At 38.5% G+C, this 18,104-nt stretch overlaps 1 protein-coding gene and 2 long non-coding RNA genes across 4 annotated transcripts in view; 2 read left to right on the forward strand and 1 right to left on the reverse strand.

Moving 5' to 3' along the window:
- Positions 1–254, reverse strand: part of LOC148047975 (uncharacterized) — a 90,257-nt gene extending 90,003 nt beyond the window's left edge. For both annotated transcript variants that reach the window (XR_015695882.1, XR_015695883.1), the window contains exon 1: positions 111–254. This is a non-coding gene — a long non-coding RNA (uncharacterized LOC148047975). The remainder of the gene's footprint in view (positions 1–110) is intronic.
- A 4-nt stretch (positions 255–258) lies between these two features.
- Positions 259–18,104, forward strand: part of ARL8B (ARF like GTPase 8B) — a 30,256-nt gene continuing 12,410 nt past the window's right edge. Inside the window, exon 1 of the mRNA XM_087708908.1 lies at positions 259–512. Within this exon, the coding sequence (XP_087565034.1) occupies positions 390–512 (123 nt within the window). The 5' untranslated portion in view covers positions 259–389. The remainder of the gene's footprint in view (positions 513–18,104) is intronic.
- LOC148047976 (uncharacterized) lies at positions 894–4,118 on the forward strand. Its single transcript, XR_015695772.1, has 2 exons — positions 894–3,388; positions 3,601–4,118. It is a non-coding gene; the product is annotated as an uncharacterized LOC148047976 (long non-coding RNA).

Below are 18,104 nucleotides of genomic sequence, written 5' to 3' on the forward strand. Positions count from 1 at the left end.
AATTTTTAACCCAGACCAGCTCTGCCTCCCCGGCTGTCTCGCCGCCTCTCCTTTTGTTGCCTCGGTCTATCTATCGGGTGGAGTTTTAAGGAAGCCGTTCTTGTACGTACCTCTCGGCCTCTCCGCCTCCTTTAGTCTTCCACGGGTGCGGCGCCTGCTTGCTGCCGGCAGAGGCCGCTGTGAAGGAAGCCGCAGGGACGGGAGCCGTTCTTGTCCTTACGGCACGCCAAGCCGTCATATGACCAACGGAGGCGAGGAGCCAGAGGGGAACAGCTGCAGCCGCCAGGAGTCGGTGTCGTGGTGACGGAAGGCGAAGCGGAACGAGTTGAGCCGGCGAGGCGGACGCAGGGGAGAGAGACGCGGGGCTGGGCTTTGCTGTCGCTGCCACCATGCTGGCCTTGTTGTCTCGGCTGCTGGACTGGTTCCGGTCCCTCTTCTGGAAGGAAGAGATGGAGCTGACGCTGGTCGGGCTGCAGTACTCGGGCAAGACCACCTTCGTCAACGTCATCGCGGTGAGAGGCTTCGGAGCGCCCCCCGCCCCGCCCCGGCTCGGCTCGGCTCGGCTCTTTCTGTCCGGCCGGAGTTTGGGGAGGGGAAGGGAGGGCATGGAAAGGGGCTGCTTCGCCGCTTGCTCGGGAATCCAGCGGGACCAGAAACCGACTGATCATCCCCCTTTTATAGAATAGGAATAGAATTCTTTATTGGCCAAGTGTGATTGGACACACAAGGAATTTGCCTTTGGTGCATATGCTCTCAGTGTACATAAAAAGACAAGATACATTCGTCAAGAATCATAAGGTACAACACTTAATGATAGTCATAGGGTGCAAATAAGCAATCAGGAAACAATCAAAATCAATATAAATCGTAAGGATACAAGCAACAAAGTTACAGTCCTCCAGTCATAAGTGGAAGGAGATGGGTGATAGGAACGATGCGAAGACTAATAGCAATAGTAATGCAGCCTTAGTGAATAGTTTGACAGTGTTGAGGGAATTATTTGTTTAGCAGAGTGATGGCGTTTGGGGGAGGGGAACTGTTCTTGTATTTAATTGTCTTGGTATGCAGTGCTCTATAGCGTTTTTTACGAAATATCTATATATATATTTGAAAAGTGCCCCAGCAGGAGAACTTGTCCCAGGCAACCTGGGAGGGGGTGAAAGCCATTTGAGTCTGCAAGTGCTGGCTTGAAATGCTGCCTTTACGATGGTGGTTTGTAACGGGGTCACGTAGGAAAAATGCCTGCAAAGAAGAAAGATCGATCCTTTCCTCGTCTATCCCCATGCGTGATGTTTCCTGGGCAGCATTGAGCTATCTGGCCCCTTGGCTTGCAGGTTTTTAAGCTTCATGGCTTGGGATGTTGCTTGCCTGTAGGGACTGAGTCCTCGTCTTCTTGGGGATGGGGTGGGGCTGAGGATTTTCTCTCTCTTTTTAACCCAATGATTCTTACTCAACGCTTTGGAGAAGACCAGATAGGTATCTTCACCTGGCTGGACCGGAGCTTCCTGTGTAGTAAGCGCTCTTTTAGGATGAGCAAGGTCAGGAGCTGCTTGCTCTAGATTAACCCTCCCGTCCTTGGGACTGTTGTCATTATGAATCTTTTGTGGGTGTGGCATTCTCCCCCCAAAAGGAATCATCTAATAGTGGAGGGTAGAGATTCCCAAGATGGAGGACACAAAAAGGCGTTTGGCTTTATGGCTCTCTGCCTTGCTTTGGGATTTGCCTGCCCTGTCCTTCTTTTGAAGAAATGGGACACAAGGTTTAGACTTAATGCAAGATCACTTATATGTGTAGAGATTGGCCTTGTTATGTAGGACAATATTGTGGGGTGAATCGGAGAACTCAGGATTGTCCTGAAACTCCTTGTATGTCGGAGATTTTCCAGAAAACATATAGATGGCTCATTCATATACCAAAAGTTGGTTATAAACATTCAAAATTTATTGTACCCTTTAACCACTGCCTGTAGTCTTGCTTTCCTAAGTGAGAATTGAGGCTACCTCTTGTGGAACTAGCAATTTTCTTGCACCTCACAGGCAAGGTATTCTGTAGTATAACAGATACTTTTCTTTGTCTTAGTCTTCATTTTACCTCGATGCTAATTTTCTTCTCATACAGTATCAAAACAATTAGCTCTGTGAACTTAAGGATCTATATATTAAGAAGTAATTCTCAGTTCAGTGAGATAACTCTCAAAAAAGTTTTGTAAGTTGCCATCTTAGATGCAAATAGAACTCTTTTGGTATGCTTTGGATTTGGGAATATGAATCTTTATCCAATAATTTGTAGCAAAAATTACAGTGGGAAAATATGTTATAGTTTAATAGGCTTTTATCCATTCATCTTCTTAGAAAGGTGCTTTTTATCTGTTGCTTTGGTACTGGAATAAGCTGTGCTGAATTTATTTTTATGGCATACTTAATAAAGACTGAGGGAATTTAGAAAGATAAGAGTTAGTGAGTAACATCTATGATAGTCATATGATAGAATAAAATGACCTTTTACTTAAAGCAGCAATAATAGGAGGGTGGGGTCAAAGTGCTGATGGAAACTGGTTGGGATAGATTAAGAAATGCTTTTGCAATGGTACAGTTTAAAACATGCCTCTTTAATTTGGCTGTTGATTTGATTATGCATGCTGAAATTAACTCAAAAGTCTTTGTTGGTGTTTTTTTAAATGTGTTAGTTTGACAGAACAAACAAGATATGTGTAGCCAAGTTGGGTGTTTCTGATAACAGTATTGTTCACTGTTGCTCTAGAATTATTATTTTGGTATATTTAAGGTATTTGTAATGTTGTAATTTACAGTTTTTGTATTTGTAATGTTATAATTTACAGTTATAGTTTTATAGCTTGCAGTATAACACTACAGCTTCATCACATGCTAAGTACTACTTGTTCTTTACAGCTCCTCTCAATATAATAAACTTTGTATGTAAATATTTTCTCTTTTTGTTTTTGTAACTTACAAATGGATCCTGCTTGGATTTTATTACATTTTTATCAATAATGTGTATAAAAGAAGAATAAGCAAGGTACTTTACAAACCAAACTATGCTTTGTAGAGAATACCATGTAATTTTGCCCTGAACATTAGGCAAGAGTGCATTTGTAATTATATTTAAATGAGTTATCACTCTTACTAGCAAAATGTGTAAGTATATTATCTGAGATTGAAGCAGGCAATTGAAGCCATTTTAATCTTAAAATTCATTGATATAAATATTGTATTTTAAAAAATCTGATGGATACAACCCTAATTCTAACAAGATTTTCAGGTGCCTTCTTAAGGGGGTATTTCAATGAAGCAGTCTTCTGTTTTTTAGTGGATTAATGTTCTAGGATCCAATCTGGATCAGTCACTGGAACTTCTCCTGCTAGAAAAAGGTTCATTTTTTTTCATTCATTTCATTTATTTCATTTGTATGCTGCCCTTTTCCCCGAAGGGGACTCAGGGCGGCTTACAAGTTGAGCAAGGGAAGGGGGATACAAACAGTTTGACACCAACACAAAACAATACATAATTTAAAAGCACAACAATCATACCATTCGAGATAGGGGCAACGGTTGTTTAGCCCCAGGCCTGTCGGAACAGCCAGGTTCCCTGAAGATGGCCTCCAGTATGAGTCTGAAAGCTCAGAAGACAAAACCTCTAGTCCCAGTGATTGACCCAAACTGGATCCTGCAACATTATTCTGGGATCATAAACACATGGCACAACATAGGAGAACAAATCCATCAGGACTAGATTCAGCAGTCCATCTGCATTTAAAAGACAAAGACCACTGTTTTGAAGGCAGCAAAGTCCATATTTTGGACAGAGAGGATCTCTGGTTTGAAAGAGGGGTTAAAGAGGCCATCTATGTCAAAATTAAACAGCTCTCTCTCAACAGAGGAGGAGGGATGCACCATCATCTATCTCCAATCTACAGCACAGTCCTTTCAGCAGTTCCAAGAAGGCTCCATACCCATTTGTACCACTCAGGTGACCCTGATGAAACATAAACCTCCAGGTGACCTTAATGACTCACTAAAAGAATGCAAATGTCCAGCTGTCTGCAAGGAATATAAATCCTTCCATTTCCCACCATGCAGTCAGAGCTGAAGAAGCTTCTTGGACACGAAGTGAAAGTTCAGTTGCCTTTTGAAAAAGCAACTTTGGGACAAACATGACCTGGATGCCTGAGAATCTCCATAGCCATTACCTTTGGACATATACATTTGCCTTCATTTGTTATTCATGCTCTATTTAGGAGATGAGCAGCTTGACATGTTCTTTTTAATTTGGTTGATACATGCGGAAAAGCTTTAGTATAGACTAGGTAAGATAGGATTCTAAGATACATTCTTGTTCATTGTTTGAAAGGTTCTAAATGGGTTCTCTGGCAGCAAAACCCTATTTATTTTGAGGAAGAATATAGGTCTTATCTATAGGTTGTTGAGTAGGTTCCTTAAGAAATTGATGAGGAAAATAGACAAATTCTCGCCTTCCTATTCCTACATAATCTTTTTTTTTTTTTTGAGGTGATGAATTGTGGTATTGGGGACTATATTTAGAAATTCTGCTTTGTGCATAGACATTGCTAAAAATTCAAAAGAGTGGGTGTGCAACCACAAATGAAATATGTCCTGAAATTGATTCTGAATAGGGATTTCTTCTTTAAATTTAAAATATATTGATGACTTCTATGGTTGATAAAAGAGGAGAAGTAAGCTATGAAAGGCCAAAATCAGACCACTTGCCTAGGCAAAAGAAAACAACAGGAAAATTAGGCAAATATTCATGGAATATATTTCTATGATCAGCACTCAAGTGCTAAATGTATTACTATGACAATGTTTTGCTTTGATATTGTTTTAGTAGAGACCTTTACCAAAAGCTGTAGCAGAATGCTTGAGTTAATATATAGCCAAATTAAACTAATAAAACATGATCCTGAATATCTTGTTCTTTGACAATTGTATTACTTTTTTGAAGATTACAAAGCAAATATGTTTAAGTGAGGTAGTTATTGAATTATAATGGTGAAGCCAAAATACATATCAGCAATGATTTATGCTAGCTTCTTACTCCAATTATTTTTTGAGAGGAGAAGGCTGTCTGTTAGTTTCCTTTCCAAATAATCTTCAAAGTAAACATGCCCTCTTGTAACCTCTTCTAACCTTTCAGATGAATTGTCAGCTATCTTTAACTTGGCATATATGGCTGTATTTGTATAGATGAAATAAGATTTTGTTTTTATTGATGACTCAAATTATTAGAAAGAAGCTGCATCAACTGAGTTGCTGTCACTAACATAATTTTTATTTTATGAAAAAGAACTTTTCATCTTAATTCAATAAAAAATGGTTTATTAGCCTAAAATGGAATGACATACAGAATTCTATGTGGAAAGAAGGGAGGTTTTTGTATATAAGAAAATCAAACTCGAATTCTTAAAGCAGAAATAGAATTCTTTATAAGTAAGTTGGACCGTTATTTGTTAATTCAATTTGTGTAGTTGTAGGACTACCAAATCTGAGCATAAAAAGTATGGATAACCACAAGATAACTACTGAAAGCCCTCATTCTTGGCTGTCATGTAATGGCCATACTGATTTTTAAAACCCCAGTTACATAGCCATATTAGCTTATTGTTTCTTATTTCTCAATTGAGTACAAATCTATTAAAATGTATCTATACAAGTCCAATGTTTAGCTTTAATGATTAACTTCTTTTTAAATCTATATAATGTTCTCTTCCAGCTAGGCTCATCCCAAATAACAATTAGTTTATTTAGGTCATGGCCAATATTTTGAATAGTGTCCAGAAACACTTTGAGGATAACCAATATATCTGGGTTAACAAGTGAGTTATGCATTTATCACTCAATTTGGCTACAGTGCAATGGCTTTGTTGTCCTTTGGACCGTACCTTATTGCCATGTGGTAAATGTTACAATGTGGTGAATTGTTTTAGAATGGTATTACAAACCTGCTTTACTTTTGTATTGGTCTTCCATTGATAAGAACATTATCTCTCCAATAACAGATTTAAATTAATAATTTAATTCATAATTTGCCAAAATATAGGCTCAGGTCTCTGTGGCTTATGTTGTATTGGTGTTCTTGTACCTTTTTAATATGTATCAAATGTTAAAAGATAGTAAGAATCCTTTCTTAGTTTGGAGTTGACACATATTTAATGTTTTATCTTATTACTCCATCATAATTCTTGCATTGCAAGTTTTGTTTAAGAACTAAAGTGAACATGGTGGTCAGACGTCTAGCTAAAGCTTTCATTTTTTTCCCCATTTGGGAATGAAATATACCTTTTCTTTTGAGTAGTAAAGTATAGGATAGTATTATAAATTATATACGGCATTAGAAAAGGTATATTTGCATTTATGTCCATGTATCATTTTGTATTGGTGTTCTTGTACCTTTTTAATATATATTAAATGTTAAAAGATAGAATCCTTTCTTAGTTTGGAGTTGACACATATTTAATGTTTCATCTTATTACTCCATCATAATTCTTGCATTGCAAGTTTGAGCAATACAAGAATTGCAAGGATGTCTGGAACAATTGCACTTGTCTTAATGGTAATGGAGGTAGTCCTAGACTTACAACCATTTGTTTAGTGACAGTTTGAAGTTACAACGGCACTGAAAAGTACAACGGCTTATGATCGTTTCTCACATCATTACAGCATCCCTGTGGTTACATGATCAAATGTCAAGCACTTGGAAATTGGCATGTATTTATCATGGTTGCAGTGTCCCCCGGTCATGTGATTACCTTTTGTGATCTTCTGACAAGCAAAATCAATGGGAAGCCAGGTTCACTAAATAACCATGTTACTGACTTAACAACTATAGTGATTTGCTTAACAGCTGTCATAAAATGGGTCAAAATTTTCTTAACAACTGCCTTGCTTAACAAAGGAAACTTCGGGCTCGATTGTGGTCGTAAGTTGAGGATTCCCTTTACTGCATGGCTTTTGACTGCAAAGTAAATCTTATGTACAATGTTAGTTTCTTATGCAGTCATCCGTCAAACTGGATCATGACTTATTTTCCAAACGGATGTAATAGTAGTATTACTCACGAAATACGATGTTACAAAACCAGATTCACTACAAAAGAATTCCCAGCCCATCTAAAATTCAGAATATTTAATAAAGCTGAAATCATCTGTTATGAAGCAAAGCATGCCAAGCCACTTAGTGTATTAAAGCAAAGGTTGCAGAGTTGTATCTGCTCTTCTTCTAATTTTATGGGATAATATTTGTGGTGATTAGTGATTGCCAACATGGTCACAGATGCTGTTTTGCTAATTTATGGCTACTGGGGCTAAAGCTAGTGGACATACTCTCCATGGCTGATTTTGATACATGAAGGTTTAGCAGTGACCTTTGCTAAACCTTTCTGGTGATCTTTATTAAAAAGCCTATGCAAAGCACAAACATGTTGCAGCTCTAAATAGGAAAAGGAATGTGAAAAAAAAATAATGAAATGGCTTTTTGTAGGAATATATACAAGTATATCACAAGTGAAAAGGAAATTACAGCTGCATTTCAGTTGAAGTATGCTTGCAAATAAGGCAATCAGTTAACGCAGGGGCAACCCCTCCCATTAAAACAATTGAATCTATCCAGATATCACTATGATGATTTGTGTAGCATATTGGCCATAGAGGGAGGGTTGTTGAGGGAAAATGTTTCTGGTTTATCAAAACAGAAATGTTGAGTTTCCTTATGCAACCGAGTGAAAAAAGTTTCTCTAGGCCTAAAAGTTAATGTTTCTGTTTTTGGTCATATATACTACTTTCATAGTAAAGAATGATGCCAGTTTATTTATACAGTTATATACAGCAGTGATGGCTAACCTTTTTGTCATTGTGTGCTGAAAGCACCCCTGTGCCCCCGCACCCATAATGTAATGCGCATACAACACACACACACACACACACACACACACACACACACACTGTCCCTCTGTGCATGTGTGAATGACCCCCCGCAATTCTGTCTGCACCATGTGCATGTGCCCCCCCCACCCCATTTTGAACCTAGTAGACCTCCCTGCAGCCTTCCGGGAGCAAAAAGAGGCCGCACCCCCCTGCACTCCCTCCCCGCCCCCACGCATGCGTGCACAACCCCCTACTCCCAGTCATGCGTCCCTTCCCCGTGCATGCACGGCAGATACCCGAAAATCAGCTGGCCAGTGAGAAGCATGTGCACATGCACAGTGGAGCTGAGCTGGGGTGATGGGTCGCGTTACTGCAGAGAGGGCTCTGCGTGCCACCTGTGGCACACGGGCCTTAGTTTCTCCATCACAGATATAGAACATTCACTTCCTAAAGGATTCAGGTGGTTTGCAAAACAGAATGCAGGGTTCAAAACCATTTTTGATCTACCTTAATTAAGTCAGCCCATTGCCATCGGTGCATCTATTCATTCTGTCAAACATCCTTTTGGAGTCTAGAAGATGGAGACATTCCATATCTTGGGTGATACGGTATTAGGAGGCAGGAAAGGAAAGCGACTGGGAAGGTGTGTCAAGGTTTCACTGTCCTTATCTCCAGGGAATGGAAACTTAGCGTTGATTGATTTATTGATTATGGGCCAAGTCGTTTTGGACTTCTAGCCACCACATACATTTTCTCCATGTCAATCCTTATCTTGCTCTTTCAGGTCTCTCAATGTGCATTGAACGCCAATGTAATTTAATCCAACCATTTGGTTGCTGGTCATCATCTTCTCGTCTATCTTTTTACCTTTTCCAGCATTAGAGCCTTTTCCAGAGGGCTGGATGTTAACCTAATGCATCCATTAGTTTTCTTTTTTAAAATATTTTTTAACACAAATAATACAGACAGTAAATATATAACTGAACACAAAAGAAAGAAAGATAAAAGAAAAAGGAAGAAACCTACATATCACAGTGCACCACCCCCCTTGAGACATTTACCCCCCTTATATTTCTTAGATATACAATATATTCCAATTGTGCCCTTATACCCTCCGAAAAAATGTATATCTTTGAGTAGGTTTATTCTCTTTGCCTTCCACCAACACTGATTTTATAAAATCCCCCCATATTTCATTATAATTATTTACTTTAATCATCCCTTTTTAAAGTTTAATTTATGTTGTTAATTTATCATTTGTTGCCATCATATTTCATTATATCACTCATCTCTTTGAATTTCCCAATTTCGTCCCCAATATTTAGCCATCACTCATGTATCAGTTTTCTTGGCTGTCCACAGTATAATCAGGAGTCTTCTCCAACTTCAGTGTTCAAAGGTGTCAATATTCTTCCTATCCTGTTTGTTAAAGATGAACTTTTGCTTCCATAGAGTACCACAAGAAATACCATGGCTTGTGTGATTCTGATCTTTAGCATGGTTGATACTTAAAGATTGCACATGGCAAGGTGAATCTGGGTGGGATAGTTGGTTGATAGCCATGTAGTATTTTAAAGCAGCATTTTGAATTGGACTGTACACAGTAGACAGCAGTTATACTATTAAACATGTCATGCTCATTTAATGAATGAGCACTTCATTTTCATTCAAATAAGCACTGTAAGCACCCATATTTCTTCAAAGGCAGCTCCTTGTAATACATGCTTACAAGTCTTATTACCTGTTTTTCACCTAGTCTGAATATTTAATGGCAATTTACAATCTGATAGTCATAAAACATAAAATCACAGTTGAAAGCAAAGAAGACATCTCGATAAAAAGTATATGCAAACAATACTTCATTTTTGTTGCTTCAGTTGTTATTGATTCTAAGTGACGAACCAACTACTTGTACATAATAAATAACAATGAGGTAGTAGTAATAAACAACAATAGATCATGCCTGATCTCACTAAGACAACAGTATTATTCCTTGAAGGCTGTTGAGTTCAAATACAGGTGATCCTCAGTTAAGGAACTTTCATTCTGTTGTATAGTCAATTGTAGACATTTCCAAGAATTGCAGTTTTTTATGGTCACATGGTTCCGATTTCCCTGATCTCTGCCACAAGTAAAGTCAACGGGGAAGATCACAGGAAGTTGGAAGTCAGAGTCACAATGAGATCCTTGTTTAATGTCAAATGGTGATCTGTTTAACTGTGGTGATGGTATTTAAGGACTGCTGGAAGTGTCAGAACTGCCATCACTAAGCAGCATGGTTATGTGACACTGCACTTTATGCTTAGTGATGGATATTTCAATCTCACCATTGTTAAGTGAGGACTACATATAGTTTTAATAAATTTCCAGAGGTGTTAAAAAAAGAGGCTATTCTTATCTCCTGTGAAGAATGTTTGTTGCGGGGTCCTGTCCTGCCAGATATCTAGGTAGAAGAGAACCTCAACAATGCTATATATCTGTGATGGCAAATCTATGACACATGTGCCACAGGTGGCACGCGGAACACTCTCTGTGGACATGTGAGCCGCTGCCCAGCTTAGTTCCACTGCACATGCGCATGTGCCTCCAACCAGCTAGCTGATTTCGGGGTCTCTGCTGCACATGTGGAAGGCACACATACATGTGCAGGGGGGGCACAGGGGGCAGTGCGCCCTCATACCCTATTTTTGGTCCCAGGAGGCTTCAGGGAGGCCTGCTAGGCCAAAAACAGGCCATGGGGGGGGGTCACACACATGCACAAGGAAGCACGGGGATCATGCACATATGCGCATGGGGGTGGGGCGTATTGCATTATGGGTGTGGGCGCGCAATTTCAGCACATGAGGAGAAAAGGGTTAGCCATCACTGCTATATATGTATTGGAAGCATAAAACAAGTGATCTTAAAAATTCCCATATTATCATATTAAATAATTTTTTTCATCTGAAAACTCCTTCTAATTTATTGGATAGAAGTAGAAAGAAGATCCTACTTCTTACTTCCATTGTGTAAATGATTATTTACTTCTTCGTTTTGTTTTTTCTTGCTCAACAAGTTACTAGTCTATTGGAAGACCACTTCTGTAGGTCTTCTGATTATTCCAACTTCTCAAGTCTTTGTAGAGAAACTTTGTCAAAAGCTTTTTGAAATTCAGATATCAATAGGATTACCTCCATCTGAATATTTTTGACACTTTCAAAGAACTTAAGCGGTTTAATGAGACAGAACTTACCACTGTTAAAGTCATGCTAACTCTCTTCAACAAGGTTGCTATTCTACATGCTTCATGATTTTAACTTTCATTATATATTCTGCCAGTTTGTGCAATAATCTTACTGTCCTGTGCTTTCTGTAGATCTTAAGCAACTGGGGTCAAGAGAGAATCAAATTCTGGAACACCCTGTGTAGAGATACCTGAATGCTGAACCTTTTTTTCATAAACTTCTGAAATCAGCCACTTGGGAACTAATGGAGCAAAATTGTTTCCTTCTCAGACAACACAGGGAGATATTGTAGTTGATGGTATTGAAGGCCACTGAGAGATCTAGCTTTTAAGGGCTATGTGTAGGAGAAGAGCAGGCAGAGCTGAGATGGAGTTAAGTGCATCATTAGCTTGGTATCGTTTTGTTCCCACAAATGGTTTAAGTCCAGCACCTCTTGAATTATTTGGCGCCAATTTAGTATTGAACTATAGTTAACTAGATTCTTGTGTATGGCTTGAGCAATAAATCGTCTGAACTGCAACTTAATGTATGATCCTGATTCTCTGCCCCTAATATTATGCTACTCATATTCAAATCTTGCCATAAGTTATCTGTAAGATCAATTCAATATTTGCCCTGTGTCTGGGCCTGGTCCAAATAATCTACTTCTTTTTGTGTTCCAGTGGTTTATTGTATTCCATTCATATGTGGTAAACTGTAATATGGGCTGAGTAGCACTCAGAATTTCTGATTTACAGGTGAAACTCGAAAAATTAGAATATTGTGCAAAAGTTCATTTATTTCAGTAATGCACCTTAAAAGGTGAAACTAATATATGAGATAAGACTCATTACATGCAAACCAAGATAGTTCAAGCCGTGGTTTGTCATAATAGTTTGTGAATATTATTGAAGAGTTCAGTATAAGACACTGAACAAATCATCTGTCATTATATTTACATGTATTGTCTATATTTTTTTCTTTAATTTTTACATTTATACACTGCTCATCTCACTGTCAAGAGCATTAAAAGCTATAAGCATTAAAAGTGGCAACATTAAAATTAGAAACAAATTAGATAAAAAAGAATCATTATATCAAGTGTGTTGGGGGGGATGTATCTTCACCAACAAAATGGGATGCTCAGATCAGAATTGAAATAGGCGAGCTGTGGCTAATTAATCCACTTCGTGTAAAAAGAAGCACCATAAATTGCTCCAATTGATTTTAAAAAACATATTTTTGATGTCTCTTTATTGATATTTCTGCTTCCTGACCTATTCAGAATGATCCTTTATTCCCAACAACCAGTTAAATTTTCAACTTTTCAGCCTTTATTATTTAAACAACTAAAGACTCTTAAAATAGTCTTTCTAGCTTGGGCTTTGGGACTTGCAAGATAGGTATTGGAAGAGTTGAAACTGTTATATATAACTTATAACTGAAATCCTCAAAACCACTGCTGAGTTTTAATGATTTACTGATTTGTAATGGGCTTAAGAATATTCTAATAATCTAATCATTCATTTGTTCAATTTTTGATTTGTTGGCCAGTAAATGAAAAACACCTCTACTGCTTAATTTTAAACCAATATGATTTTAATTAAACATATTTTCCTGAAGAAATATGGGTAACATGCAACACATGATATGTCTAGCAGTTTATTAACAGATAATTGGATTAGTAGTGATGACTAATTTTGATGGCTATGTGCTGCTTCCTGAAACATAGACAATATTACTTGAATACTCGTTACCAAAGAGCAATAGTGAAGCAGAACTTTTGCTGTCCTGGTTTTGTTTTAAAAACTTGTTGATACACCCTTGTTGTCCCTTATGTATGAATCAGAATTAGAGGGATCATGTTTTAGTAAAATATTTTTTAGTCTTCATGATTATAGATGTGAGTTTGAAAAAAGTCATGGCCAAAATTTTTCAAAAAAGATTCTTTCCTTCTACAGATATAATTGTACATTGTGCCGTCAACGTTTAAATAAAAACATTTCAGGGTGAATGTTTTCACAACTCAGCAGCTGCCTCCTTTGTGATGAATATGTCCTTGTGTGTGTATTCTCTCAGTGCTTGTAAAGTTGTTGTCCAGTCTTAGAATGATTCATATAAATATAAGTAGGAGGAAATAGAACATACTCCCTTTTTATAGAGTTTTACTTTATGTTACTTGTAACTCAAGGGTGTGAAGAAAACAAAAGAAAGGCTTTTAAGTTCTGTAGGGCACAGTCAGATAACTTCCAGTCAAAAAGTCTTAGCTAATTTAAGATACTGAAAAGGATTGATACATGCAGGCTTTTATGAAGTACACGATGTTTATGTGGAGAAACTTTCAAGACTACTGAACACCAATTTTGGTGTGCTTAGTCTTAGTCTCTTGGTCAAATGACATGACTCATCAGTGCCATGAAGAGCACATGCATTGGCAGCTGTGCTTTGTTTTTGTGGTTGCTTAATTTAAAATCTTATGTATGCATTGCTGTAGTGATAGCTGACCTGTCAGCAAAACAGATTATATTAATCTATTTTTTTAGGGGCCTCAGGGCCTCTTATGCATCATTATATGTCATTTGCAGCTACTGAACTAATTAAATCAGGACATGGAGACTATCGAGAACAAGAGCAGTAATGCCTCATGACAGTTTTTGTAAGCATTTCCATATGTTACAGGCATTGCTGTTTTAAAATTTGATTACTCAAACATTCCAGAATCCTTTTATGATGTATGAGGTCAAGATTGTGAGGATGTATAATTCTCCCTAATTTTGCCAATTTGTAGTGCATCCACATTTTTATATGCGTGCCAATATATTAAAATACAATCATCTATATGTATTTATCAGTTGCATATATCACTTTTAGAATCTAGCAGAAAAAGAATGAATGCTTCACTTTTTATATATCAAGTATTTGGCATATTTAAAAGCACATCAAATTGTGGAATGTGCTTAGGAAAGTAGCAATCATAAAACTTCTTATTTTCCCCATCTGAAATCAGTTCACAGGTCAAGAAGTCAGAGTTAAAAGGAAATAGGCTGACTCAAGATTAAGGCTGTATCCTCTTCCCTTATTTATTTAATCGATATGCTTTGCTCAATATATATTGAGGGAAACTGGATTGGAAGAGGGTAAATGGGGTTTTAAAATTAAAATAACTTGCACTATGCTAATGTTATTGCCTTGGAAGCTGAGAATGCAAATGATCTGCAAGCTCTAGTAATGAAAATTTACGAACACAGTGGGGAAAAAAATGCCCTAAGATTAACTATAAACCAAATTAATGACAACATATACAGCAACCAACTTTAGAACGAACAATGATATTGAAATAGTAGATCATTGGTCCTAAAAGGCAGAAGCTATCAATAGTGAAGGAAACAACAATCAAGAAATAACACCATAGATTTGCACTTGGTAGAGTAGCAATGAAGGCCTTGGAAAAGATACTCAGATATGATGCATTTACGCCTACAAAGATCAGAATCATGCAGGCAATATTTTTCCTTGTGACACTTTATGGAAGCAAAAATTAGACTTCAAGAAACAGGCTAGAAAGAATATTAACACATTTTGAACTTTGGAGTTGGAGAAAATTCATGAGTATACCATAGATTGCAAAAAAAAAAAAAAACACAACAACAACCAAGAATAACGAACCTAACCCCAGACCAAATAATTGATCACAGAACAAATCTATTCAGAGATCTCACTCAAGGCACAAATAAACAGTCGCAAATTTTAATATTTTCGACATTATGTGTAGACATCCTACCTTGTGAAGTTTATAATGGTGGGAAAACTAATAAATGGAAAAAAAGAGGATGCACTTTTACTAACATACAGGCTTCTGTATTAAGCCTTCTCTTGACCCAGAATATCTATTTAATATTTGACCCTTGTAGAACTTGGTTAAGAAAGCTCAATAAGCAGCTGGATGGCACTGATTTTCTGGACACATTCCAATTGAGGTTTGATCTGGGTGTGATACTGGGTTTGCTTGAGTTATAGCAATAGCAATAGCAGTTAGACTTATATACCACTTCATAGGGCTTTCAGCCTTTCTAAGCAGTTTACAGAGTCAGCATATTGCCCCCACAGTCTGGGTCCTCATTTCACCCACCTCGGAAGGATGGAAGGCTGAGTCAACCCTGAGCCGGTGAGATTTGAACCGCTGAACTGCAGATAACAGTCAGCTGAAGTGGCCTGCAGTACTGCACCCTAACCACTGTGCCACCTCGGCTCTCCAAGTTACTTTGGTGGGTGCCCTGTATTTAAATCTAAATGTAGGAACTGTAGCTTTACTAGTTCTCCTGTATCTCTCAGTGGTTTTCAGTAACATGAAATGGGATATTGTCTGGTTGGATTTGGTCTTGTAGTGTTTTGTAGTGTTTACAGTCATTTTTTTTTGTCATAACCAGAATATTTTGGGGATAAGGTCCCTTGCACATATGTGCTATAGTTGTTCTCGACTCTAGGGGGTGGTGCTCATCTCCGTTTCAAAGTTGAAGAGACAGTGCTGTCCGAAGTCGTCTCCATGGTCATGTGGCCGGCATGACTAAACACCGAAGGTGCACGGAACGCTGTTACTTACCCACCAAAAGTGATTCCTATTTTTCTATTTGCATTTTTACCTGCTTTCGAACTGCTAGGTTGGCAGTAGCTGGGACAAGTAACGGGAGCTCACTCCGTTACGCGGCACTAGGGATTCAAACTGCTGACCTTTCTGATCGACAAGCTCAGTGACCTAGCCACTGAGCCATCGTGTCCCTGTTTTGGGACTACTTAACATCTAAACATTGGCCTATGATAGCTGTCAGTGTTCTTCTCTTCTATCCTTTTCTTCACAAACTTACTGGGGAAGATCATGCAGAATTTGAACCATAAGTATAGTGATAATACCTGGCTTTATTGTTCCTTTTAATTCTAATTTCAAGGGGAAAAAATCAGTACCTTTGAGTCATTGTCTGATCTTGACATTAGGTTTCATGAGAGGGAGTGTGAGTGCCTTTGAGTCAGTCTTTCTCCTGGCAAGTGCCTAGACAGATTCTGCAATTTTCTTGGCAATATCTCAGGTGTAGTTTGCCATTGCCTGCTTCCTAGAGCTGAGAGAGAGTGACTGGTCCAAAGTCACTAGGTCGGCTTTGTACCTAAGGGACTAGAACTCCTGGTTTCTATCCAGGTGCCTTAACTACTACACCAAACCACCTTACTGTATAAGAGATACAAGGTGAACACAATCCAGACAAAAAGGAAAGGCCAGGGCCATTAAGGAAAAAACTGAACTTTGGAAACAAAGCGAAGCTTGCTTTGGACAGATTTATATTTCACTAGAAACAATGAATTTATAGTCTGGGATTAGTTTGATTTCCACTGCAGTTGTGTCAAGGAGTGCGTTTTTACCACTATGGCTAGCGTGCAAACAGTAATGTGAGCTAGTTGAATTTAACAGTTATCCCCAACATGGTTACAACCAGTTTTGTTTACTTCCAATAGTATTGCCATAAGTGAGCATCGCATAGCTGTTTTCCAGCTTTGAGCAAAACAATAGAATATTAACAATGTATCCTTGGCCATGACATAATTCTATAATTCTCTGTATTCTGTTTTGAACTCCTAGAAGGAATTTAGGATAAGAAACGCAGATCAAACTCTTTGAGTTTTCCCTATGCTGTTTGTTTCAAGTGTATCCAGAGTTTGCATAAACTCATTAATGGAGGTGGCAGATTAAACAGGATGATTTGTGCATTTTTTACCACAGCTTTTTTTTAGTAGCCTTAACTAAATATATTGTCATACTTATCATTCATCGTCATGGAGTATGGTATCATCATTGGTTGTTCAATAACCACCCATTTTATGGACAAATGACTGGATATTGAACAACCAAATGATGATACCATACCCAATGACGATGAATGATCTCACCCAGAGGCTTCAAAAAGGTATTACTGAATCCTGTAGAACCCCACATAACTGGAATTGAGAGTGGGACCTGTTTCATCTCTCTAAGCTTTTCTGCAAACCATAGAGATCAACCAGATGAATGGGAGAGGAGAGGTTGAACATGACTGTGTTCTCATCCAAAGCCTCAGCTGCCCTCCTGTTCCACACAATGACCAAAGTTCAGGGAAACCATTGGGGGTAAGGCCAGCTCTGGAGCCCATCCGGGTTCATCAGTCCTGGGAATAGACCAATATGATTCAGTCTCCTTTTGGCAGGGGGGCAGTGGCAGAGATTACTACCAGGGCAAGATCTGACTATGACAAGTGAGACACAATTCCCCCAAATTCTGAACATATCACTACTATTCTGATGAGAAAACCTGGGTTGGAGGCCACTGCCCCGGGTTGGGCTCTGGATGATCTGGGATAGACCCATTCTAGGGTTAGATGGTGTCTCGGTGACCACAAACGTCTAAGCTACCTCAGAGCCCCAGGGAAGGCAGACTGAAGTCCCCAGGGCCATAAATCTGGGGCACTGCACTACCAACTCTGAGAGAGAATCAAGAGGCTCAGGCAAGGACATTGCTATGTAGCCAAGAGGCTGTGGTACAATAGCAACAGTCCCAAAAGATTCCTATAGTCCAACTTCAGAAACAGGGTCTCATATCCAGTAATTTGTGGAGCAGCAGAGAGAGAGAGAGAGAGAGTTTAAGAGAGCTTTGGAAGATAACCTGACCCTGGCATGGAGTCTCAACTGATGTCAAACCCAAAACTCAGCTGGGCACATTTCTAAGAGGTCTCGGTAATAGACACCAGGTTGGCTCTCTCATCTGTGATTAAGGAAGGCTTTATACAGGTTAACACTGTGTTTAGCAACAGCAGCCAAAAGCCCAGACTTCTGAAGATCAGCTGACAAGGGAATGGGGTTGAGTCACTTGTGTGCTGATGCTATAGTGAAAAAGATGCACGTTTTATTAATTGGGTAAGGATGTTATTAAGCAACTGAAATTAATCAATGTAATGATGTAATTGTCTATTTAACAGATATTTGGGG

Source organism: Thamnophis sirtalis, unplaced genomic scaffold, assembly GCF_051295495.1.
Source record: "Thamnophis sirtalis isolate CommonGarterSnake01/CBP01778 unplaced genomic scaffold, rThaSir2_p1.2 scaffold_3, whole genome shotgun sequence".
Classification (NCBI taxonomy): Eukaryota; Metazoa; Chordata; class Lepidosauria; order Squamata; family Natricidae; genus Thamnophis; species Thamnophis sirtalis.